Source organism: Tripterygium wilfordii, chromosome 9 (assembly GCF_013401445.1).
Source record: "Tripterygium wilfordii isolate XIE 37 chromosome 9, ASM1340144v1, whole genome shotgun sequence".
Lineage (NCBI taxonomy): Eukaryota > Viridiplantae > Streptophyta > Magnoliopsida > Celastrales > Celastraceae > Tripterygium > Tripterygium wilfordii.
Window position 1 is genome coordinate 379381 of NC_052240.1, and position 25026 is coordinate 404406.

General features: G+C 37.8%; 5 protein-coding genes across 7 annotated transcripts; 1 reads left to right on the forward strand and 4 right to left on the reverse strand.

Moving 5' to 3' along the window:
• Positions 1-273: 273 nt before the first annotated feature.
• Positions 274-3712, reverse strand: LOC120006645. 2 transcript variants are annotated; one of them, XM_038856767.1, is made up of 4 exons: positions 3198-3712; positions 1823-1866; positions 1392-1674; positions 274-946 (listed from the first exon to the last, which is right to left on the reverse strand). In XM_038856767.1, exons 2-4 carry the CDS (start codon positions 1859-1861, stop codon positions 618-620), a joined length of 651 nt encoding a protein of 216 aa, XP_038712695.1. In that variant the 5' UTR covers positions 1862-1866; positions 3198-3712; the 3' UTR covers positions 274-617. The 2 variants fall into 2 exon arrangements, with proteins under 2 accessions (XP_038712695.1, XP_038712694.1); XM_038856766.1 differs by having other exon boundaries at positions 3425-3711.
• A 4000-nt stretch (positions 3713-7712) lies between these two features.
• On the forward strand, positions 7713-12702 carry LOC120004774 (pyrophosphate-energized vacuolar membrane proton pump). Its single transcript, XM_038854064.1, has 8 exons — positions 7713-8143; positions 9479-10053; positions 10235-10614; positions 10709-10795; positions 10883-11213; positions 11397-11807; positions 12013-12072; positions 12174-12702. The coding sequence occupies exons 1-8, from the start codon at positions 7894-7896 to the stop codon at positions 12378-12380; spliced, it is 2301 nt and encodes a 766-aa protein (XP_038709992.1). The 5' UTR covers positions 7713-7893; the 3' UTR covers positions 12381-12702.
• A 252-nt stretch (positions 12703-12954) lies between these two features.
• Positions 12955-14642, reverse strand: LOC120004775 (protein SRG1-like). The gene is made up of 4 exons (XM_038854065.1): positions 14228-14642; positions 13829-14076; positions 13427-13754; positions 12955-13332 (listed from the first exon to the last, which is right to left on the reverse strand). The coding sequence occupies exons 1-4, from the start codon at positions 14462-14464 to the stop codon at positions 13093-13095; spliced, it is 1053 nt and encodes a 350-aa protein (XP_038709993.1). The 5' UTR covers positions 14465-14642; the 3' UTR covers positions 12955-13092.
• A 1473-nt stretch (positions 14643-16115) lies between these two features.
• On the reverse strand, positions 16116-19064 carry LOC120005199 (phosphopantothenoylcysteine decarboxylase subunit VHS3-like). The gene is made up of 4 exons (XM_038854701.1): positions 18956-19064; positions 18733-18857; positions 16780-16826; positions 16116-16682 (listed from the first exon to the last, which is right to left on the reverse strand). Exons 2-4 carry the CDS (start codon positions 18841-18843, stop codon positions 16340-16342), a joined length of 501 nt encoding a protein of 166 aa, XP_038710629.1. The 5' UTR covers positions 18844-18857; positions 18956-19064; the 3' UTR covers positions 16116-16339.
• A 1818-nt stretch (positions 19065-20882) lies between these two features.
• LOC120005232 (protein PHOX1-like) lies at positions 20883-24882 on the reverse strand. Of its 2 annotated transcripts, XM_038854746.1 has the most exons (4): positions 24805-24877; positions 22069-24709; positions 21700-21944; positions 20883-21199 (listed from the first exon to the last, which is right to left on the reverse strand). In XM_038854746.1, the coding sequence occupies exons 2-3, from the start codon at positions 24071-24073 to the stop codon at positions 21796-21798; spliced, it is 2154 nt and encodes a 717-aa protein (XP_038710674.1). In that variant the 5' UTR covers positions 24074-24709; positions 24805-24877; the 3' UTR covers positions 20883-21199; positions 21700-21795. The 2 variants fall into 2 exon arrangements, with proteins under 2 accessions (XP_038710674.1, XP_038710673.1); XM_038854745.1 differs by having other exon boundaries at positions 22069-24882.
• Positions 24883-25026: the final 144 nt, after the last annotated feature.

Consider the following 25026-nt stretch of genomic DNA (forward strand, 5'->3'; position numbering starts at 1 on the left):
TGAGTCGACTCTTCTAAGGCATTATCAATATAAATAGTTGTCAGTGAAAATAGTAAAATACACACAATTCTTCTTCTACATTTCCTAATCTGGCCCGTCCTCGATATTTTATTTTCTAACACATCCTTTTTTCTGTTCCGTTTAGCAATCAGAACCCATTATACTTGTAGGAGGCCCAAACCATTATTGGCCTGTGAACCCAAAAACTGACTGACATTTTAGGCAGCAGTTTCCCTCCCCACTCAATTTGCTTCTGCAAGAATCAAAAAGGCGAAGAGTAATAGAGCATACTTCAGAAACCAATATCAAATCCCCAGTAAAAGTGTTCTGAAACACATCTCAAACTCTCATCTGTAGTCTGTACAATGCTCTCTACAATATGGGTAGGAAGAACATGTATAAGCAGAATACATCAAGTCTCCGACTCCCGCACTCTAAACAGCAGAACAGCCGGAGTATTAGTAGGATGCTGAATCAAATTTCTAAGCTGCATCAACATCTGCTCCAGCCTAAACAAACTTAGATATCCATCTAAGTATGTCCTTATCTGTTCTATATTTTATTAGCATCATATATGTAAAACCACTATCTATACATGACTTTCTGGGCTGTTGGGGCTACTTCCATACGTGTAGTTCCTCACCTCTTGGGGCATCAACCTCCGTGAATGCTAAGCCCAAGCACAATGGGCAGGAGGGGTCGCGTCTGTCTTCAGGGCCTGTTCTTGCCTCCAAACAGTTGGCATGATAAACATGGCCACATACTAAAACTGCCACAACAGAGTATTCACCAGAAGACATTCCATCTCTGAGAAAATAGGGTTTTCTTCTCAGCAGCTTCTGACAGATCCCACATACCATCTTCACCATATCTGATGAGATGGAATCCATTGCCAAGGAGCTGGGCCTAATTCTCTCTTGCCTGCTAAATGCTTTATTCCTGTTCTCTGGAATATAGAGATGACAAAACAATATGAGAGAATATGAGATAAATGCAATCATCCAAAAAATAAGAAAAATAGAACGAATATGAAAATGTCAAGTCCGTCTTTATATCTTAATTTGCTTTCACAAGGATCGATTTCTGGGAAATTATCGCACATATGTGCCCTACCTCTAGTCAACTTGTTATGCATCATGCAGAACTAGATATGTCCATATTATGCATTTACGATTTCACTGAGCATTCAAATTGCCATTGCATGTAATACATCATTGGTGAAAGAGAATCCACATGACCACACAGTCAATTCAAATTGGTTTCTTCCCAAAATGATTGGGAAAAAGGCTTTGATTGATTGACGTCACACGTCATACAGCACAATTCATTATCTGACCATCCATATAAGAGACTTTGACGAGGCCACTAATATGAAAAGAATCAATAAATACCTGCATGGCAGCTTGACTCAGGGTTGCATTGATTAATGATCTTGAAGGAAAGCTTCTCATCCCGACAAGGGGAAACCTTGCCATGTGAAGTTGATGTGTTACGCCTAGAGTATTGATGGCCATAGTGGTGACGTGAACGTTTCAGGAATATTGAACGGCCAAGATTGTAATGATGATTAGACACAGAAGAATGAACGTTCAGTGGCTTTGCAGAGGTATCTGCAGTATCAGTGCCATGTGAGGGCAGCTTCAGTCCACTAGAATGGACTAAATGTGCAGGTTTCTGCAGCGTGAAAGATATACATGAACAATTATAGCGTAAATCTTGTCTATGATGTAGCCTCCTCATCAACCAGAGGGTTGTTTGGCTTGTTATACAAAAGTCGAATAAAACGATGATGAACTACTTCAGAAGGAAAAGAATAGCTAACCCCGTTGTATAAAAAATGACTTCCAGAAGAGCAAGGCATGTTGTCTGCAAAATGTTAAAACAAATCATAACAATTGTTCACACTTCAATGACTTAAATCAGCAATGGACACACTGCACGCACACACACACACACAGATGGTTATGAAAGCCTTTCCTTTTTAACTGGATATACTAAACACAAAGAAGCTCAGCCCAAAGACCATTATTGAGCCTTATGCACTGCCTAAAACCTCATTATTGACACTCATGTACAGCCAAAATATCATTATTCTCAACCTCACTTGCATTTTTACAAGCATGTTCAGATAGAAAAAGGCCAGCTCCGGCACCCAAAACCGCCTTAACCAACCAACATCCATGCATAGGGAGTAAATGAAAATTATAACAGAGGAAGTAAAATTTCAAGAACTTAGAACATGTGAGCCCTAAATACTCTTAATATATTTAAGACAGGTGGAGACTGGAGCCAGCTCCTCTGCCCCCACCACAGAATCCAAAATAAGAACAATTGAGAAGTGGTAAAAGTTTAGACTACCAGACAAGTAAAACTAAATTTACATATTAAATTTAGGAGGTCAAACCACTAAATTTTATCAAAACATATCCATTGGACCATTGGGGAGTCAAAACTGAATCAGGGGTTTAAATCTAAACGATATAAAGCCCAATGATAAATTAACTCTTCTTTGCCAGTTTCTCATGTTTTTTCTCCTCTCCATTTCCCATCTTGTCTTTTATTACTTAATTAAAACAATATCTATGCTCCTCATGCAGTTTCAATCTACAAAAACAGATGCTACAAACACAAACTCTCCACACTCTAGAGTATATGTCTCAGTGCTAAAAGCTCCAACAACAGTCCACAGGAGAGGATCAGATGTAGAAAATTTACTAGTATAAAAATATTTTCCATGGTAAACGCCAAGTTTCAATGGAGCAACCATGGTTTCCCCCAAATGCCAGCTCCATACTTCTTATGTGAGAAGACGAATTACTTCCTATAAACGCAGTTATGTTGATCACATAACATGACCACTCCAATCAGTTTTAAAGAAAAATGGGATCACGTACACATCCCGCCCACTTCAAAAATTAACAGAACCATTTCATTTGATAATAAAAGTTTCCCTTCTAAGGGATATGAAGCTGTTAGGCATCCATTATCGAAGAACGGTATCCATCTCGATCCAAGTTCAATCAAGAAATAGGTATTACACATAGAGAGACATAAACGAAGGCCAATAAGCAGAGACATCCCGGATGAAGAAACAGAGAGTTGCAATTGCAATCAAAGGCTATGAAACCCTAAAAAAGTCCATAAATCAGAGGAAAGAAACATTAAATGATTAAAATTTCAAAAGACGAGAGACAAACCTCAATAAACCAAAAACAGAAGCAAACAAAAGAAACGGATCAATCCAACCATCCAATTCAACTTTTTCCACAGTCATTCACCCCCAAAACTAGTAATCCAACAACACCCAAATCCCTCTTCATCCATTTCAAACAATGATCTTTCAATTTCTCATCTTTTCACAGAAATCCGAACAGAATCGAAAATGGAAGCTCAAAACCATTGAAAAAAATTTAAAAATGTGCACCGGAGACAGAAGGAGGATCGCGGAGGGTCAGGTTGTGCTTGGTCCGATCATTACTTCGCTTTCTCTTCCCCATAATTAAGTACAAGCAAAAATATCTTTGGGGAACGCTTTTTCTGGCTTTCCAACGGCTAAGAATCCAAGAAGTGGCCGATTCCAATTCTAGGGTTTTAGTTTTGGGGCTTAGCGAGCGAGAGATAGAGAGTCCATCTGTGGCTTTGAGAGAGTAGAGAGAGAGAGAGCGCGTTTTGGGCGTCTTTGATGAAGGAGAAGAAAAAACGTGCGAAGGAGAAGGCAGGACACGCGCCTTTTTTTGTTAATTCCCGTTACGAAAATTTATTTGCTATTTATTTCTTTATTTTAATTCTCTCTGAATATTTTAGTTGTACAATTCAATTATTCCAAATATTTCATTGATTGGTTTGATATTATTAGTTTAACCTTTTTATAGATAAAACTTGTTTTTGGTCTCTTTTTTTTATTTGTAGGCAAAATTATTCCAAATGACATGGGCTATGTTTCCATCTTGGAAATTATACGTGTTTGTTAAACTATGGTGTGCGTCTTTTTTATTGAAAAATAAGGTTCTTAAAATATCGTGACTCAATTTTCTAAGATGAATAAGATATTAGCGAACGACATAGTTAGTATGATTAAAAACGGGAATATAAAATGGAAGAACGCATCTGGGATTATATACGAGCCGCAATGATATGATCGATGTAACCCTCCACCAACACATTCCCTGATTGGTGTCTACCGATGTCACAAATCACAGCTGCTAGTTGACGGTGTTCACTCTATATGTATCGTTGAGTTGTTTTGTCAGTGGGAGTGTGAGACGAGGCGATGGAGAAGGCTCTTGAGTTGATCGCAATCAACTAGAAAACTACTTGCCCATGCACTGTGCAAGTGTTTTGTTGTTTTCATGTGAGTCATAAACTCATAAGCTATATATATATATATATATAGCCGTGAATGTATCATTCATAGATGATCCCTTTTGGGAGAAGATATTCACTTTTGGAAGTTGAGAATTCGCTGTCATTAAAATTTGTTATGGTTAACAATATTAGAGAGGTCCTTCATAATAAAGGGCCATATCCATGAATTATTGCTTTATTAGAGGTTTTTTTTTTTTATGATCTTATTAACTGATACACACTATAAGTCGAATATTTTGTTTCCTTTTTTTTTTTATTTTACTCTCGGTTAATTATTATCAATATATATTTAGATCACCGTACATCTGAGTGTGACCCTTTCATTTATAAATTTTAAATTGGAGACTCCGAGAGCAACAATTCTTAATTTCATGTTCGATTATTTCGATTGGAGTAATATCTTTATGGCCACACGATTTCATTTATAAATTTTAAATTGGAGACTCCGAGAGCAACAATTCTTAATTTCATGTTCGATTCTTTCGGTTTGAGTAATATCTTTATGGTCACACGATAGGCTTGATCCAATATGAAATTTTTATGTGCATGGGTATAATGGCCTGAGTTTAAGCCTTCATCGTATGTTTAAAATATAAACTTGTCTAATGTCATTGATTAAAAAATATATTCTTACATATGTTCCAAAAGAAAAGGTGGGTTACCCACAAAAAAATTGATTTCCACTTAAACAACTATATAAAAGAGTTGAGAGGTGACTTGAAACATGAGATATGGGTAGGAAGGTGTGAGATTTAGGGAGCTCTTGTCCCACCATAACCACTAACCAGACATGACAATAGCTTTCCATTTTCGTCTTTTTTTTTATTATCTATTTCTAGAATAATTTAATGTTTTATTATTAGTGAATCGTACCCCAAAACTTAAAGAAAATTTTCAGCAATACAATAAAAACAGGAACAAAATTTTAAATTAATTTGCATAAATTCACAGAGCAAAAACAGTGAAGCCCACATCAGGATTCAGAATTAAAATAATAAATAAAATAATGCCATTTTATCTCTTTGGAAAACATGCACACTTGTGTCACACTCTTCAATATTGAACACATAAAACAATAAAAACAATTTTATGTAAGGTAAAACTTAAAAGGAGAGTATCCAATGTTAAAATTGAAAGCAATATAAAGGTGCTGGATACTTAAGCTCTATCACTACAGATAAGATTCTATATTTTTTATTTTATTTTGTAGCGATTTATATATTCCCTGTTATTTTATTGCATTTTTTTACTGTTAAACTATAAAGTACGATATTACCTAGTGTATGTAAGACGGAGAACTCACGTATCCGTATTCAAAATTTACCATGCAGAACATAATCCAATATGATTGTACCTTGTATGTTGTCCTCGTTACCAACAAAAAATACATAGTATATATGACAAGTATAACCATATATTATGTTAATGACCATATATAATTATGTATATAGTTCCCAAAAAAAAAAATAGAAATAAAATACAACACTAGCTACCTCAATTGATTTCTCATTATAATTTGGAGTAAATAATTAATAGACAAATTATTGGATTGAATTCACTAATTAGAGCTAGCATTCTCAAAATGCAAATAAGTTTATGGCTCTAAAAACATATAGTTTAGGATGCCTAATCTAACCCATTGACACACTAAAGATTAAAAGAGTAGTAGATTATACCAACGACAGATGGTTCGGTTGAAAATTGATTAGATTAGACATATGTGTTAAATGTTTGATTTCAATGTGAAGCATATTTCTCAATAGTATTTTTTTAAAAAAAAAAGAGTATTAGATTCAACTTGTGGGTCCAATTGTTGTGCTGTCGGATGATGGGCTATTTTAGAAGGTTGGTGGACGGTCCTGATCTTCCAATCAAAGATATTTTTCATGCATCCAATTGAAAGTGATATTCCATCAATCAAAAAATCATCTAGAGAAAAGTTCGGAAAAAAAGAATAAAAGCTGAAAAAAAAAATATTCCTAAAGAGAAATGGCGTCTAATTTACGCTGTCTCTCTCTTTCTTTGTGTGGAAGTGTTATCCGAATAAATGCCACGCCAGCCTCATAAATCAAAATAAATAATTTTAAAAAAGGAAAAAAAATAAAATAGTTTGGAAATTCTCATGTTTGGGAAAAAAAGAGAGAGCCTAACGTTGTGTTTGTTTGTTGATAAGGTTGTTAGTGACAACGACGTCGTTTTCCTTGTTTTTGTCTGAAATTTCCCTTGGCTGAGAAAAAATTGTCTTTACTTATAATTATCTGTTTTCCTGTTTTGGATTTGTCGTACTCATTAATATAATTTATCTTCTTTTTTTTGTGTGAGTAGTTATGCTATTACTATATTAAGAAAATTACATCTAGAAATTTACCTTGATTAACCATTTTTCCCCCCATTTTATATTGACAAAGATCCATCTCTATCCAAATTTACAGTCAACAAAGTAACTATCTATGCTTATCTTCATTGTTAAGTGTCATCACCACATAAGCACAAAGAAGAAAAAGTCATCTCCCCTATGTAAAGTAATGGGTCCATAGTCAATGGCCAATTTATCTATATTATATGTCATTTATTTGTTGTACCTAAACTATGCAACTTTGATTTTGGTACCCACATCATTCCATTACAATCTACTACAAATTTGTATACTATTAGCAAGTTCTTTTAAAGTAGTTGAATCTAGTTATTATTGTGCAATACTAATTAATGACTTTGTTTAATCACCAAACCTTTTCTATGCTTATAATATTACTCATTTTGACGTGTTAAAGTGAAAATGTAAATGAGTTTTTGGCATAGGTGATCATATGTGCTCCTAATCCAGTAATCCTAACCCCTACCCATTTTTTAAAACCAAAAAAATAATATACAAGTTTTTATTTGGATATTCGATATGAGTCTAAATCGGGTCATTAGACCTGTGCACAAAGAAGCTTCCCACATGACAGCAGATAAGTTGCGTCAAATCTCAACCCGTGACCTCAAGAATATTACTCTCAATGAGAATCGAACTCATAACATTATGAGTTTATAAGATTTGACCCCCATAGAGTACTCCTAACCTTACTAATTTATGAACTAAGTACCATTTGGTTAATTTCAAAAATTAAAAAACTTATTAGTGAAAAAAAAATGTTTATCCACGCTAATCACGACTGTCTTAAAAATCATCCAAATTAAAGAACAAATTGATATGTCACCAATTAGCAAAAAATAAGAAGAGAAAATATATACATACATACATACATATACATATATATATGTATATATTTAAAATCAATCCTCATATATTGTGAAAGAATAAAAGAGCATCATTGGACATATTCCAAGTAACCACACCAAAATAGATCTGGCACCAACAACACACAAACGCACACTCCCCTCTTATCATCTCCATACCACACACGCACCTCCTCGCTTGTATATAAACGGCTCCACCTCTACGACTTCCTTCGCCTCCTTAACCATCTCTCTTTCATTCTCTCTCTTTCACACACTTTCGTTGATTTGGTTTTTGTATTTCAAGTCATGGGTTCGGCGATTATGCCAGATCTCGCTACCGAGATCTTGATTCCGGTGTGTGCCGTTATAGGCATAGCCTTCGCGTTGGTTCAGTGGGTTATAGTCTCTCGCGTTAAGCTCACACCGGGAGGAGACTCTCCGGCGAACAGTGGAGGGAAGAATGGGTACTCTGATTACCTCATCGAGGAGGAGGAAGGACTCAATGACCACAACGTCGTCCTCAAATGCGCTGAAATTCAGACTGCAATTTCTGAAGGTAAGAAGGCGGTATGGGTTTGGTGGAGATTGGATCTCTTCTTATGCGTGTGTTTTTGGGATTGACTATGTTTTGCTTCGATTGATAAAGTCGCAGTCTTTATGGATATTAAGGCGCATATGTGAGTGTGTTTTTCTGTGAATTGCAATGGATAGTTGATGAGGGTTGTTATATTCTGAGCAAGTAAATCTGATTTGGGGTTTTGCAAGTGAGAACTGGAGGTTGTTTTTTCAATTTGAAATTCTCAATTGTTTTTACTTTTCTTTGATGTTTTATGTGTACTTTGAACCTACAACTTATTTGAGCGTGTGTGCAGCTGGTTTTTCATTATTTTGCTTCTTATGGAAGATTGTGGAATCGGGCCCACAAATATCATATCATAATATCTTGTCGTCGTCATTGATTTCTATTGTTATCCTGATATGCTTACTTACATGTTGGGATTATTATTGAGATCTATGCTATAGTTCTGTTTCTTGTTGAATAATTTAAAGTTTGTATTTTTTTTTGGGCGGCCTTAGAAAAATTGAAACTTTGGACGATTTGTTCTATTATTCGTTGTGATTTCTAGAATCTTTAGTGTTTAGGTCCGAGGATAAATAGATTTCTCCTCAGGCAATATATACAACTTTCAGGTTTTGTGAAATTGATCACTTGATATTGGCTTGGGTTGCACAAGTTTTCACTGTACAGTAACAGAAATATGCCTACTCTCAAATTATTTATTCTAGAAGTATTGTTGGCTGGAAAAAATATAAGATGCTTTAGAATTACATTATTTAACGAATATTCTATGTAGTTGATATTTTAAAATCATACAAATCTTGCATAGATATGTAGGACTTGCTTGATGTTGGTCTGAATTTCAAGTTCCAATTGTTTTAAGTCATTAAACATGAGAGGGAAGGTAATTCTGTCCAGATCTGTTATAGCAATCCTTATCCATATAGTTTTTGACAATAAAATGTTAGATGGAATAGTGATTTTATTGTGTAGTGTTAGAGCTCTTTGAAAATGTTTCTGTGTTTTGTTTTGCAAGAAATTCTATCTAGCAATATTATAAAATGAGTAGAATTAGTTTAGGATGCGGTCAAATATGGGCCATATTTTATGTTTTTATAGTTTTTATATGATGTAAGGTTGTAGAACAGACATGCATTGGGTTGTGGTTCGTTCATTGTTGTCCTGTTGTCTTGTTAATAGTAGTATAATTGTTGCAACTTATCATTGGTCTTTTGTCTTTTTTCTGAACCCTTTCATCACTTTCTTCTGTGGCAATATCGTTTTGTATGCTTTGTTGCTGGTTTTATTAGTTTGGGTGTGTCAATTTTACAGGGGCAACCTCATTCCTTTTTACGGAATATCAGTATGTCGGGATTTTTATGGTTGCTTTTGCAATCTTGATTTTCCTTTTCCTTGGCTCTGTTAATGGGTTCAGCACAAAGAGCCAGACTTGCACGTACGACCCACAATCAATGTGCAAGCCAGCTCTTGCCACTGCTGCCTTCAGTACGGTATCCTTCCTGCTTGGTGCTGTCACTTCAGTGGTTTCTGGCTTCCTGGGTATGAAAATTGCCACTTATGCAAATGCCAGAACCACCTTGGAGGCAAGAAAAGGAGTTGGGAAGGCCTTTATCACTGCATTTAGGGCTGGCGCTGTCATGGGTTTTCTTCTTGCAGCAAGTGGACTTTTGGTACTCTACATTACCATCAACCTCTTCAAGCTGTACTATGGTGATGACTGGGAAGGCCTTTTTGAGGCTATAACTGGCTATGGTCTTGGGGGTTCCTCCATGGCTCTCTTCGGCAGGGTTGGTGGAGGTATCTACACCAAAGCCGCTGATGTTGGCGCTGATCTTGTAGGCAAGGTTGAAAGAAACATTCCTGAGGATGACCCAAGAAATCCAGCTGTAAGGAAATATCTTACTCTCTTGAGGCTCAAGAGATAAAACCTGTGTCTTATTGATTACTGTTTTAATTATTTGAAGCTTTGTTGCTCTGCCATTGGTTTAGACTCTTTGTAGTTTTCCATTCCAAGAAAATAAAAAAAATCTCTTACTGGTAATAATGTTTTCTGTTCCTTGTTTACAGGTGATTGCAGACAATGTTGGTGATAATGTTGGGGATATAGCTGGGATGGGTTCTGATCTCTTTGGCTCATATGCTGAGTCATCTTGCGCTGCCCTAGTCGTTGCTTCAATCTCCTCATTCGGGATTAATCATGATTTGACTGCAATGTTGTATCCTCTAATCGTTAGCTCAGTTGGTATTGTTGTTTGTTTGTTCACAACCTTGTTTGCAACGGATTTCTTCGAGGTCAAAGCTGTTAATGAGATTGAGCCGGCATTGAAAAAGCAGCTCATCATCTCAACAGTTCTGATGACTGTTGCAGTTGGAATTGTTACTTGGATATCCGTTCCATCTTCATTCACCATCTTCAACTTTGGAACCCAAAAAGTAGTAAAGAACTGGTAAACTTTATGTTGCTTCTTATGTTGAAGAACACAGTGTAATTAAACTTGTTTCAGACATTTTTGAGTCGGTGATGTTGAAATTTGTTGGCAGGCAACTCTTCTTATGTGTTGCTGTTGGTCTTTGGGCTGGACTCATTATTGGATTTGTTACTGAGTATTATACCAGCAATGCATACAGGTAACTGGTTCTCATAGTAATCCCTTTTATTCCTTTTTTTCCCCCCTCTAATCATTGTTGTTTTAACTGGTAATAATGATTTCGCAGTCCTGTACAAGATGTTGCTGATTCCTGCCGAACTGGAGCAGCAACTAACGTCATATTTGGGCTCGCATTGGGATACAAATCGGTTATTATTCCCATATTTGCTATTGCAGTTAGCATGTTTGTTAGTTTTAGCTTTGCTGCCATGTATGGTGTTGCGGTAGCTGCCCTTGGAATGCTTAGCACCATTGCCACTGGGTTGGCTATTGATGCTTATGGTCCCATCAGTGATAATGCTGGAGGCATTGCTGAGATGGCTGGCATGAGCCACAGAATCCGAGAGAGAACTGATGCCCTTGATGCCGCTGGAAACACAACTGCTGCTATTGGAAAGGTTGGTTCGTTTTACTTGTTTGGTTTCTCATATTTTTGCCTCAGCCTAAGATACATCATGTTTATTTAACTATTTAAGTACTTGACAAAATATATTAAATAATTTACCAGAAATTGTCATGCCAACATGTGACCTTTACTGACCTTAGCATATCTAATAATTTGTTTTTGGCATCTTTTCTAGGGTTTTGCCATTGGTTCTGCTGCTCTGGTGTCCTTGGCTCTGTTTGGTGCCTTTGCGAGCCGTGCATCTATCACGACAGTTGATGTGCTCTCTCCAAAGGTTTTTATTGGTTTGATTGTGGGTGCTATGCTTCCTTACTGGTTCTCCGCCATGACAATGAAGAGCGTGGGTAGTGCAGCTTTGAAGATGGTTGAGGAGGTCCGTAGGCAATTCAACACCATCCCTGGTCTTATGGAGGGCACTACAAAGCCTGACTATGCTACGTGTGTTAAGATATCCACTGACGCTTCTATCAAGGAGATGATCCCACCTGGTGCCCTTGTTATGCTTACCCCAATCATTGTTGGGATCCTTTTCGGTGTAGAAACTCTGGCTGGTGTTCTTACCGGAGCTCTCGTGTCTGGTGTACAGGTAATGATGACACTGTTAATCAAGTCGCCCCCCTTTTCCTTCTTAGTTTTATCGATATGGTTTAATAACATACCGTAATGTCATATGACTTTGGAGTAGTGGGCACTTCGTGCTGCTATGGTGAAGTCAAAGAGGTTGTAATATATATGTATGTATGTTCTCTGATAGTTTCTGTACTCATGTTTTTTGTTGGACTTCATTGTAGATTGCCATCTCTGCTTCCAACACTGGTGGTGCTTGGGACAATGCCAAGAAGTACATTGAGGTATGCATTCTAGTGGACTATCGACATTTTATTCATAATTTGCAACTTAAAAAATTGTTGTTTAGACCGTGGCTTACGTCTGGATTCATTATGTGATCTAGGCGGGTGCTTCTGAGCATGCGCGAACCCTTGGTCCCAAAGGATCAGATGCACACAAGGCAGCTGTTATTGGTGACACCGTTGGAGACCCTCTGAAAGACACATCTGGACCTTCACTCAACATCCTCATCAAGCTAATGGCTGTTGAATCACTCGTGTTTGCCCCGTTTTTCGCTACACATGGTGGCATCCTCTTTAAGATATTATAGATCATTGGATCAAATGTGGATGGTCTACTGGTTACCGTCTGCCGGATCTTTGTTCCTCCCTCCACATGTTAAAAACTATTATGTACTTTGTAGTTCATGGTTGACTCTTTAATTGGCTGCAAATTTCCCTCCCAAGGGGTTGATGACAAGGACGAGGACGATGACGATGACCACGAGGAGTCGGTGCTAGGAAGAGTTGGTAACTCGATTTCTTTTTGGGTCTTGGTAGATCAATTCATTTCTGAATCCCTTACGTTCCTTCTCTCCTTTTGTTCTGTAATAGATTTTGAGTCCTGGTAATGTAATCTGGGTTCTTACCTAATTTGTCTAGATGCTACATATTGTTCTCTTTTTACTAAATATCAGATCGAAGAACCTGAAAAACTTCAAAACTCGTCTAATATCTTCAATCAAACTCAGTTATGGTCTACTTGTCATTTTGCATCCAAGGGGGGGAATCATCATTTCCTGTTACCCAATTCGATGTTGGAAGCCTGATTTTATGATTTGGGGAGCAAAATGACCATTTTGTCCTTTAGTAAGGATGCAGGACCAAGTGGAATCGACAATCAGAGAAAGAAAACATAATTTTTTTTTTTGTTGACGTTCATCAGAGAACTGATACAAACCCAGATGTTAATAGTACCACACAGATGATCGGTAATTCTAAAGAACGGTATCAGTTCTTATTCTAGTCACAATTCTTTGAACATCAACCAATCTTTATAGTCTCAAGTGCTACGATGCCTTTCTGAAAGCACTCATAGTTGATGACTGCATAATTTTTCACATTTCTGTATAATCTTGGCTTGTTATCATCCATCAGTTGTTCCACAGGTCCAATCTCTTTCTCCGGATCTGGCTCGTTGAACATCGCCACGGACATTCTCAGTTTTTCTGTGTTGGTCACAACCCTATGAACTGGACTCTTGAGTACTCCATTACTCATTATCTGCAAAAAACCACTTGTGCTGATTAATCAGTTGCTTGTGCTGCAAAGAGTAATTGTGATACTGTCACTGCAACTCAAACATGTATATGTATACCTGCATTTGGTCGCCAAGATTGACAACAAGAGCATCAGGAAGAACTGGAACTGTGATCCATTTTCCATCTTTGATGATTTGAAGACCTTCAACTTCTTTGTCTTGCAACAGAACTGTAATTCCTGATCTATCCGTATGAGGTTTGACTCCGAGAACCATGTCCGGCCTCGAACAAGGTGGATAGAAGTTGAATCTAACTTGCATCACTGGTTGCTCTCCAAACTGGTCTGAAAAACTTTTTTCTTCCAGATTCAATGACCTCGCCATCGCCTCGAATAGAACATTCATCAAATGCTTTATCTTCATTGAGTATTCATGTAAAATGTCTCTGCAAGAAATCGACCTTCAAATAGGCTGCCTTGACGAAGAGCAAAAAAGCTAACAAACAAAGCTATATATAACCTGAAATCATGTGGAATTTGGGGCCAAAGGTTGTCCCTTCTTTGATTTTCAGGAAAAACGCGAAGGAAAAGGCGGCTGCACCAGTCAAGAACTTGTTTGTCTGAAACAATCAAGTCATGTCCGTATCCTTGCACATCATGAGCTGCACGAGAACACTTCTGCTTTTCTTCCTGTGGAAGTTGAAAGAAATCTGTTCCAACTTTGCGCACTTTGTCAAGAAACTCACTTGAAATCCCATGCCCTACAGCCTGTTATAACACTCATCATCAAAAACCCAATAACATTTCACAGTATATAAATACTAGATTTCCCAAAAAGTTTCATTCTTGACTAGTTCAAATCAAGCCCACATCAGATTTTATTAAAAAAAAAAAGGCCTCGATTGGAACTTTATTTAACCTGGAAGCACCCAGATGAGCTGAGAGCTAATCTCAGTTTCTCAAGTTCATCATCTGATGAAGAAAGGATGCTGATATCAATGAGAGGGACTGAATCAGACGTTGGAGAAGAATCTAAGGCCCCAAAAGGATTCTCTTTGGCAAGAAACTGTGGAGGTGGTTCCTCCCCATTGATTGACATTTCTTGCACAGTTTTGGGCAGTGGTACACCCTCTGCAGGCACAACAACTCCAGCCATTGATGTTTGCTTTACAGAGTCAGAGATTATCAGAGATTCAGGAGGAGCCTCACACAAAATTAGAGAGGGGTTTTAACATATATAGGAAAAGCTTGTTTGCTTGGACAATTGTTGAAAGTCCTAGTCTAAACACATTGAATTGAAGATATTAGGTCCGCACTGATTTATTCTTTAATGGTCGTTATCATTGATTCTTTGGTTTAGAAAACGCATCTCCTTGCTGGCATGGATTTACACACTGAGTTTTTGGAAGTATATGGCCTTTTTGTTCTGAATCCCAACAAAAAGTATTTAATTATACAGAGGAGCAAATCAATTGAATGATTAATAGTGGAAACATATAATAGTGGAAAAAACAATTCTGCTTTGAATTCTCTACTTCTTCATCTGTCCTAAAGATTGCGACTTTTGAGGGTTTGGTCTGCTCATTCAAGGCATTATTAGTTCATCCAAATATTAAATATCAATTAAAATATAATATAGCATGCTTTATTGCCAATTTAGCAAAGACAAACTATTATTCATGTATTATCAAAGACAAGGAACACTGAAAACAAAAGGAAGGGAACTTCCATAACAAACAACCTAAATCACTATGAAAAGCATAACAAAATGCTTAATTAGTGACCCAAATAAACAAAATCAAACACTAGAAATCAAAGAGAAACAAGAACCCAAAGTAGCCCTCCTCCCAATCATGGACTAGTCAAGTAAGCCTTCTTAGCACAATATTGCTTCAATACTGCACCAAAGTATGGATTGTTAAAAGCATTGGCACAATCATCACTAACTTGTTGAACAATCTTGCAACAATCATCACCAACACTGGTTTTCTTGTTCCAATATGATGCCTTGATTTCACCAACACATTTTGCCTCTTCAAACATATCCATGAAACATTTTTGGATTGCTGGGTTGGGCGTAGGCGTGTCAGGACTGGGCTTGGGCCAACGGCGGGCTGGCAATGGGGGCATTGGGAACGGGAAGAATGGCCTGCGTGGGCGCCAGGGCCTGCGAAGCCATGGGAAAGATGGCATAGGTGGCCCAGCCTTATCATCAGCATCAACATTGGCAGCACCCAGAGCTTGTTGTATGAGACATGCTAGGAGGAGCAAGAGAACAGCAATCTTCATCATCTTTGAAGTGAATTAACTTTTTGTTGTTTACCAAATGCACTCAAAAGACACTCAATACAAGAACTGCAGGTGATTGATTCAATGGTTTTGTGGCCTTTTTATAGTGCTTAAAGGGTATAGGGAAGTTGTATTTGAAAAATCTCAATAACAGAATTTAGATTAAATTTGATATATCATCTCTAGATTATTCAATCTGATAGACTAGGTTTATAACCACTAGATTATGTAGTTATTTCAAACTTTCAATTAATTTATTTTTTCTTGAGATAATTTTAGTGGTTATGAACTCAAGGAAGTGCATTTATCTAAATAATACTGGACAACAATCAGATTGAATGCTAGTGATGGCAGTACAGCAGGAAGGGCCAATAACACCAATTCTACTACTTGTCAATGAAGTAATACTAGGTGACAGCCTGCGCGTTGCAGATGGTTGTCCATGTGAATGAGAATGATTCATTGAAGAGGGGAGCTTTGCTGTTCCAGACTCCAGAACCATACAACAAATCCCCCTGTTACAACCCAACCCAACTAAAATGTTTCATAAATCGCATATAATGAAATACTTTGCAACACCAACAATCTCGTGAAAATAACTAGCTTCATTCGGACAACAATGGCAAATTTCTACTCTATGCAGACTGACAAGCTATAAATAACCACTCCCTCCTAAGGTGGTAAAAAGGAAAGAAACCAAAAAAAAAAAAAAAAGCATGGGAGGGAACCCCTAAAGCTACTTTCACTTCCTCTTCTTTGCAGGTGGTTGCGGAACTTCTTCATCTTCATCCTCATCCTCGTCTTCCTCACCATCCTCTTCAGCATCATCCTCATCCCCATCATCGTCATCATCGTCCTCATCATCGTCATCACTTGATCCTCCACCGTCATTTGCCTCCGGGTCATCCTCAGGATCACCTTCCGCACCCCCTTCCTCACCATCGAAATCTTCATCTCCAGCATCATCCTCATCCTGATCATCGACATTGTCATCATCTTCATCATCTTCGTCATCGTCTGTATCACTAGAATCTTTATTTTCAGGATCAGGACGTTTCACTTTGCGAAGCTCGTCAACAGGAAACCTGCAAAATGTAGTCACATCAACCAACTTGACAGAATTTTCCCAACCAAACCAATAACAGATCCTTAAGATGAGGCCCAAACAGGATAATCAGTTACCTTTCATCTGTTGCAGTTAATCTAACATCATCCAACAGCGATCCTGCCTGGAACAGAAAAAGAGCATCATTGATAAGGGGTTTAAAGGATGCATATGTCACTGATACAAAAGAATGGCTTATTTTGTTATTATTTCCATCATTAAACAGCAAAAAATTATCAGCTTTCAAATGTAGCAACAAGATATTTGAAGAGAGAAATGCAATGCTCCACTGAACCACATATACATCACATGTACAGAAGATTATTGATCTGAAATAACTATAAAATGCATTACCAGAGAGTATATCCCTGCAGGCAGAGAGCAGCCGCACAACAAAAGTTACATCAGACATAGTCAAGCCAATCTTTTCAAATTTTCTGTTTAGTTTTTCCTTTCCATTCGAAGAGTCATCTGATTCTCTCCTTCCAGATGAGCCAGAAAATGGCCAAGGGTATTAAATTTATCAATTCTTTTCAATGTCTTTGTTTAGGCAGGAATCCCCATTCACAAAGCTCCTCCACAGTGTCAGATTTCACCCAAGATATTTAAATAAAAACTTAACTTTTATCTATATTAAGAACAAAATAAGTATTATTCATACTTACTGTGATAAAATCAAAATTAGCATGTGAAAGTAGTTAATGCAAGCTCGAGGGCCAAACTAAGGGGCGGCTTAACATGAAGCACGGGAAGGCCATGTATCAGTGCCCAGTCCCTCCTTATTCTCCTTTAATGTATAGGACATCATGCTAACGTTAGAAACTTAATGATCTTGACACGTTTGTAATTCATTTAAATTGATTCTGACAAAATGTTTAAAATTCAAGTTTCAGATTAGCTTGTGTTTGTGGTCAAGCAATTTCGATGGCTTAGTCTCAAACTCGGCTATTTCTGAACATATTAAGCTTGACCTTAATTTTTAAGAACACGAAGATACTCAGCTTGAGCTTAAGTTTGTTCCACCAGGAAACAAGTCGTTCCTTGCCCTTAAAAAATGTAACGCAGCTTGGTTTATTTACATCCCTATCTATTAGCATTCCCCTTTTGTAGCCTTATCACTAATTACCAATAACAATGTTCTTTCCATAACAAACATACATGAACGATAGTATAAAAAAACAAAGGAAAGAATATAACTAGACACCAAAATGCATAGGAACTTTTCCTCTAGCTTTTAAATAACATAAAGGAACAAACTAAGTCTGAATTCATATGGTAACCTGCTAAAAACAAACAAAGCAGGGCCTCTCAAGCACCAGAATCCAGAATAAAGAATCTCAAACCATCAGCACATATTTTAAAAACAGGACAACATTGTTTAATTGCCAGAAACAAAAGTGATATTATCTTCTATTTGCCAGAAAACACATGTCAAAAACAACAGCATACGTCTGCACATACTAAAATGCATCATTGAAATAATCACCCACCAATTTCAGGCAAGCGCAGAATAAAGGTCACAATATTAAAAAGCAAAAGCAAATATGCCTTGAAACTTGAAAGTACTTCAAAAGTGTATCCATGTATCAAGTATCCTATGCAAAACCAAAGTCTAAAACCTTACTAAGGAGTAAGGACAAAAGCGAAAAGAGGATGAAGAGTCTTGCCTTCACAGGGACTCCAAACTACTGCACCAACCAAACTCTCCAAAGCATTACCAATCAAAATCGTCCAGAAAGCACCCAGTTCAAAAAGGTGGGATATGTGTTTGTGCAGTAGAGAGGAACAGCTAAAACACCCAATAAAAAAGTTCCAAAAAAAAGCCAAAAAGGGAGAAACTTGTACAATCTAGAGAGACCCCAAACTCCCATGGAACCAGTAGAACATCAACCCACAATAGTCCCGTCTAAATAGCATTAGAAAAGCATGATACAGAGGCTTGTGTCGACACAGAAACAAAAAGCCAGACACTTGAAAGCAATTTTCACATGGAATTTTGTAGGCTACGAGTAAATGGTAGCGGAAAATACCATCATGAGAACGAAAGCAAGAGACTTCCCAACAGTCTCCAAAGCCATAGCTTCCATAGCAGAGCACACCCACATCGCCCTCTCCACAGAGCAGTAACCACCGACCTCCATTGCTACAATAAACTCTGCCAAACAAAGTGCAATAGCAGAAAAAATTCAGCACCAAAAAACCTAGAGAGAGATATAGAGACAGGAGAGAGCTGAGAGAGAGAGAGTTAAGGACCTGACTAGCTTCTGGTACAAGGGTTTGGGTACAGTTAGGGTTAGAACGAACTGGTCGGTTTTCGGGAACAAAATTAATTTTGCCACTCTCAATTTTACTGATTCCACGAAATATTAAGGCTCACATGGTGTGGAAGCCTAAAAAAGATATTGGCAATAGTATAATTGACTTTTTAGTTCTTGCTGACTTGATTAACGCTTTGGATCTAGGTGTTAAGAAAGCTCACATTCTAAAGAAAGCTGAACTCCACTGCACCCGAAAGCATAGTAATACCTGAACTCACCAGCTCAAGCTCAATGGGCTTGATCCAACATTGTGAACCCTCTTCACTTTACGGCGGCCGGAACGGCCATATTCTCCATGATATCAGTCCTGCTTCTTGTAATGCAATCACTCACATTAGAGATGATTTTTTGTTGGTCTAATTTGATTCCATAAGCCAAAAAATCCTAAAAACCCTTTTGTTCTGCAATTAAAAAGAAGAGAAATATTAACTATATATTAATGTTGAATCAATGCCTCCACAGTAAACAGACTAGATTTAACGTTTCAGAGATAACTGTTTCATAATCTTAATTGCAGCAGAACTTTGAGTTTATTATCTATGAATTACTATAAATCTCCTTCCCCATCCAACACAAATCAACAAAAAAACCTTCCAAGCAAAACTAACAGAAAAATGGCAGGAACAGTACCCACTAAGAAGACACTAAATATGGTATTATTAACCATATCATGCATAGCAATATTGGTTTCAGCAGGGCTAGCCTATGAAACACCACCATTCATTCTTCCGGGTGTGCCGGAAATCGTCGAATGCTGGTTATCTCTAACAAGCATAGAAGGTTGTGTTGCAGAGATTTATAAGTTACTTGTGGGTGGAAAAATTGGTGTTGTTGGTCCAGATTGTTGCAATGCTGTTACTGAGATTAAGGACAAGTGCTGGCCTAAGATGTTCCCTTTCAGCCCAGTCTTCCCTCCTTTGCTTCACAATTCATGTGCAAAATCTGCATAGATTGGCTAGTGTCTTTACAGTAATAGCTTGGTTAGAATAATCAAGAAAAAATGCTGGTGACTAATCTGGTTCATTACAATTTTCTTTCATAATTTTCATTTTCTCTTCAAGATTCACCTTTTCTTTTAAATAAGTTTTGTCAGATGGTCTAGTACTCATGCTGCTAACTTAGTCACCATGAAAAATAGAAATTTTCCCTCTCTGGGACTCTTTGACTCCTTTTGGTTTTGATTTGGTCTATAATTGGATGAAACCATGCAAACATGTTGCCATGAAAACCAGTACTGTTTCTATATTTATGTTAGTATATAAAAAAAAACAAGCTTCCCCCAAACCTAACTCCACAAACATGAAGTTTAGCAACTGCATCTTGAAAGTTCATTGTTCCACAAAATGAAAAAAGCATGACCTTAACTTTTTAGTCGAGTAAGCGTAAATCTTGGGCCGTCAGGATAGTCCGCACTACGTTGGTGGCAGCCTGACGGGTAAGACTAGCCGAAGCTCATGCGGGTAGGGATCTTGAAGTAGGACAAGCTTACACAACTAGGAGTCTACAATGAAATATCTCAGCTGGTTGATTCAAACTCCCGACCTCGGACACCGTAGGCCATAATTTCGGAGAGATAACCAACTAGACTATCGCCCTTTTTGTTTCCCAATCCTGCATTTCGAATTCTTCTCAAGATAATATGTAGCTTTGTGAAAGACCCTCCTGCACCTGCACCTGCACCTGCACCAACACAAACCCCTGCTTCCCCATCACAACCATCATCACCATCAACACCAACGGCATCACAACCATCACCGTCAACACGGGGAGCATCAGCAGCACCAGCTCCATCCGGTTGAATTTGCAAGTGCAATGGCTATGGTTACAATAGCAGTGGATTCTAAAGGGTCATCCAACAAAAGTACATAAAAATGGAATGTTGGTTTTATAAATATTGTTGAGAGTATAAATAAAGTTCTCACTACTCAAGACAAGTACCTACAAACAATAGAAAACAACTCCTCCATGAATTAACAATGAAATGAATACAACTCTCTGCTTAATGTTAGACAGAAAAACCTGAAAACGGAAATTTCTGGAACTTCATTTTTCCAAACCGTGTAAAGGAATTTGAAGTACCTATTTTCTGACAACAAATATACAAATCTTTACAATCGTGTTCTTTTCCTGCTAAAAATACAGCACTGAATCTGAACCTTAAAGCTAGAGACAAAGAAACCTGCAGAAAATACAAATCAAGGTCATGATAAGCTTCAGTTTCAAATTATCGTAGAGAAGTAATATGTGAAAAATATGCGCTATAATGCATGTGTTTGATGTTAAGAACACAACTTGGTTGTTTTGAAATACTGATGAATTCTCAAGTATTATGCATCTATACGAATCACTAGAAAGTTAATGGGCTGAAATTCAAGCCATGAAAAAACTATTGTGTTCTTATTTACTCTTCAATGATTCAATTAATAACTGTCTATCTCAGCAACTTTTTTTTCTTTTCCTTCTCCAGTAACATTTAAGGGAGACCCCTCCATTGTTTAGGTTCATCCTATATATATGCCATTATTTGCCAAACAACTTCAGACAAATAAAGAATCACAAAACTGTCAAAAACAAGCCAAAAAGAATCCTATTGGTTAAAAATCCTATCAGTTCAGCTTCTTCCAATAAAAGTAAAACTTAAAACGTGCAGAGAATAAATAGTAATTGGTGTAAGCATACCTATCTCATCTGCAGACTACAGATTCACGTTGATGGGAACACTACATGTTAATTCACCGCCGTTGTTTTTTTCAGCTTTCCTTTACAACACACCACTCATACATGCTCCAAGGCGTGATAGATTTTTGAAACTCGCCGTTGCAGTAATGGTCCCAATCGCAATGACCACACACGATTTTGAAACTTCTTAGCTTCATCCATCTCATTCCATGCCTGTATCATCTCATCAATTTTAAGTCCTAAACCTGCAAATAGGGAAGCAAATGAAATACTTAAAAGAAGTAAAAAAGAGGGCGCATAAATCTTTATAATTTTCTTCTTTATGAATGATTTTGGACTAAAAAAAATCAGTACGTAATTATAAGCTACCTTCCAAAGCATTATTGTTTGAACAGTGGTTCTTTATCATTATGGCTATGTCTTTTGCAGAAGCTCCAGCAAGCTCAAACTTCTCAACTGCAACTTCCAAACATTCTTGCCAGACTGGAATCCCTAACATGAATTCCATAAGAGATCGCTCATAGCGTATGGTGCCCCATAAGAGGTTAATCTGGGACCTCATGTTTGAGGCTTGCTCTGTAGCTTCTTCTGCCGATATGTCCTTAAATAGATCATCCAGCCCCATTGTCTTGGACTGGCTTTTAAGTTTCACATTCTTGAGTTCTGAAAGTTCACTCAGACGTAGCCCTTCCAGGTCTTCCCACATCTGCATTCCCCTTTCCATGTTTTCCTCAGCACTGTTATATAGCTGTAAGACCTCTAAGGAAGCCCAGGTTTCCAAATTTGTATTGTTGGTAATAGCATAGTACCAAGAAAGTTTTCCCCGCTCAAACTGCTGCTGCCCAAGAGCCAAAAAACCTTCATAAAGATCTGGTTTTATTCTCAAAGCTTCTTCGTATCTCTGTCCTGCTTTTGTATATTCATTTTGGGCCCAACCATATCCAGTCTTGATTTGTTCAATTTTAGACTCCCTTGAAGCATCTTTGGTGAAGGACACCCTCTTTCTTGCCCTTGACATATGAACATTTCCCCAGTTGAATAGTGCTAAAGCTGCCATCTCCTGGAACTTATCTGCTGCTGTATCAAAAAGGCTTTGGGCTTCTTCACTTGTGACTGTATCCTCCACAGCCTCAGAGTATACCTTCATACCAAGTTCATGAAGATTTGGGTATGCATCAGAATCAAGCCCAACGTTCATCTTAAACAGCTGAGCAAACTCAATTATCCAGTCATCAATGTAACATGACCCATTTTTTGTTCCTTCGCCTTTACCGACATTCCCATTCTCAGCTCCATTACTTTGTTTGATATCAAGGTTGTGCACCTCAGGCATAAATCTCTCAAAGAACATATCCTGCATGGGATTAACCTCCACTATGTAGAGCCTGACTGAACCCTGTGATTCTCCCATTGCTTCAGCCCATCTTAGTTCTTCATCTGTGGTAATTGTGACCAAATCACCTTCCTGGTCCCTGTACTTAATAAGAACTGCCCTTGAACTTGGAAACCGATCACGTATAACTTCCCTTACTTGTAGGAGGCTACAATTAAGCGGCAACTGAGCCCACCTTATATCCTCCCCAAACACCAACTTTACAGTCTTCTTTGGCTCTTCATCTTTTGTAATGCTGATTCTCTCCTCCACAACCACCTTATCCTCAGCATTATTCTCCTCAATTTTCTCATCAACCTGCTTCTCCTCAATTTTCTCATCAACCTGCCTCTCTTCAATTATCTCTGAGGCTTGCTTCTCCTCAATTTTTTTGCTTTTCTTTTTCTTCATCGTCTTCTCTTTTGTAGCTTTTGGCATAGGTGAAGCAGATGGAGGTTCAACGTATTCTGGAGGCAATTCAATTACCGCATCATTCACTCTCAACCCTTTATTCTCAAGTGTCTTTTTAACCCTCTCTCCAATTTCCAATGCCATGACATTGTTTGGTTCCATGTTCACAACTGTAGTAACATCTCTCAAAGCCAAATCTAGTCTATTCAAAGCCTCATAACACCTTGCCCTCTTTAACAGTGCTTTACTGTACTTGGGTGTAACTTCTAGTGCCAAATTGCACTCATGAATTGCCCTGGGGTACTCACTCAGACCCATCTGCATATAGCAAGTAGCCAAGTTACTCCTGAGATAGGACACATCAATGTGATTTTTTGGGAGCAATTTGATGGCTTTCTCATATTTCAACATGGCTCCTTCAAGGTCCCTCTTTTGGAACAGCTTGTTTCCCTCCTCCTTCAATTCATGCGACATGGAAATGAAAACTGCCATGTCCTTAGGGCTATTATCTCCAACTGTGGTTTGCTTCGCATTATTATGACTTGATTGTCCTCCTTCCTGTTTCTTTTTCTTCCCACTTTGCTTCCCCATAGCAAACCTAATGGTTCACTCCAGTAACTTCTACGTCAAGATCTAATCCAATAATACAAATCAAAAACTAGAAGACGGAGTATTGAAACTACGTTTTCGTAAAGCTTCTCAATCCAAACCTAACCAACCAATATCACACAACTTTCAAATGGCTACCAATAAAGTATAAAGAGCTCTAAAACATTAGTTCCCTTTTACTCGAAATACACTTCCTTACACCCAAGAATACAAATATCAGTCAAACAAACCAGGACAGTACTCTTGCACAGGCTAAGTCTATTAACCCCAGAAGCAAATCTTTCACAACACCCCCAAATGGTTTCAATTTGTACAAAATAACTTCAATAATCTCAACTTTCTCCCTTCAAGCTCAAATGGGTTCCTCTCTTAGCCTCATAGAATGAATTTTAATCATCAAAACTCAAGAAAAGAAAAGTAATACCTAATATTAATAAATATCTCTCTCCGAATGAGGATAAGTTACTGCTTTTCCGAGAATAAACAAATCCCAGTTCAGAGAGAGGCAAACGGACAAGCCCCTAAATCAGCTGCAAAACAAATATTATATATTCTTGCTCGTACAACAAGAATGAAAAAGAGACTTATCTGGGAAATGAATTCCTCGAGGTGGAGCTTCTGAGAAATTTTTCCGGCAAAATTCAAGCGAGAAAATTTATCAAAGAAATATAACAAACAAGAATATATTCCAGAGAAATGGAAGGGAAACCGACCAAGGATTCGTCCGAGATTTTGTAATGTCTAAGATTCTCCACTTGACGTGAACGCCACAAGAACATCTCTCGAGAGATATACAATTAGTCTGCCTCGGACGGCATCTCTCACGTTTCCAGACCATAAGCATGTGAGTAGAAAAGGCCGTTGTGGGGCCCAAGTAACTGCCAATCACCAACAAAAGCGAAGCTTCCCGCTGTCACAAGGCAACGGAAAACGGC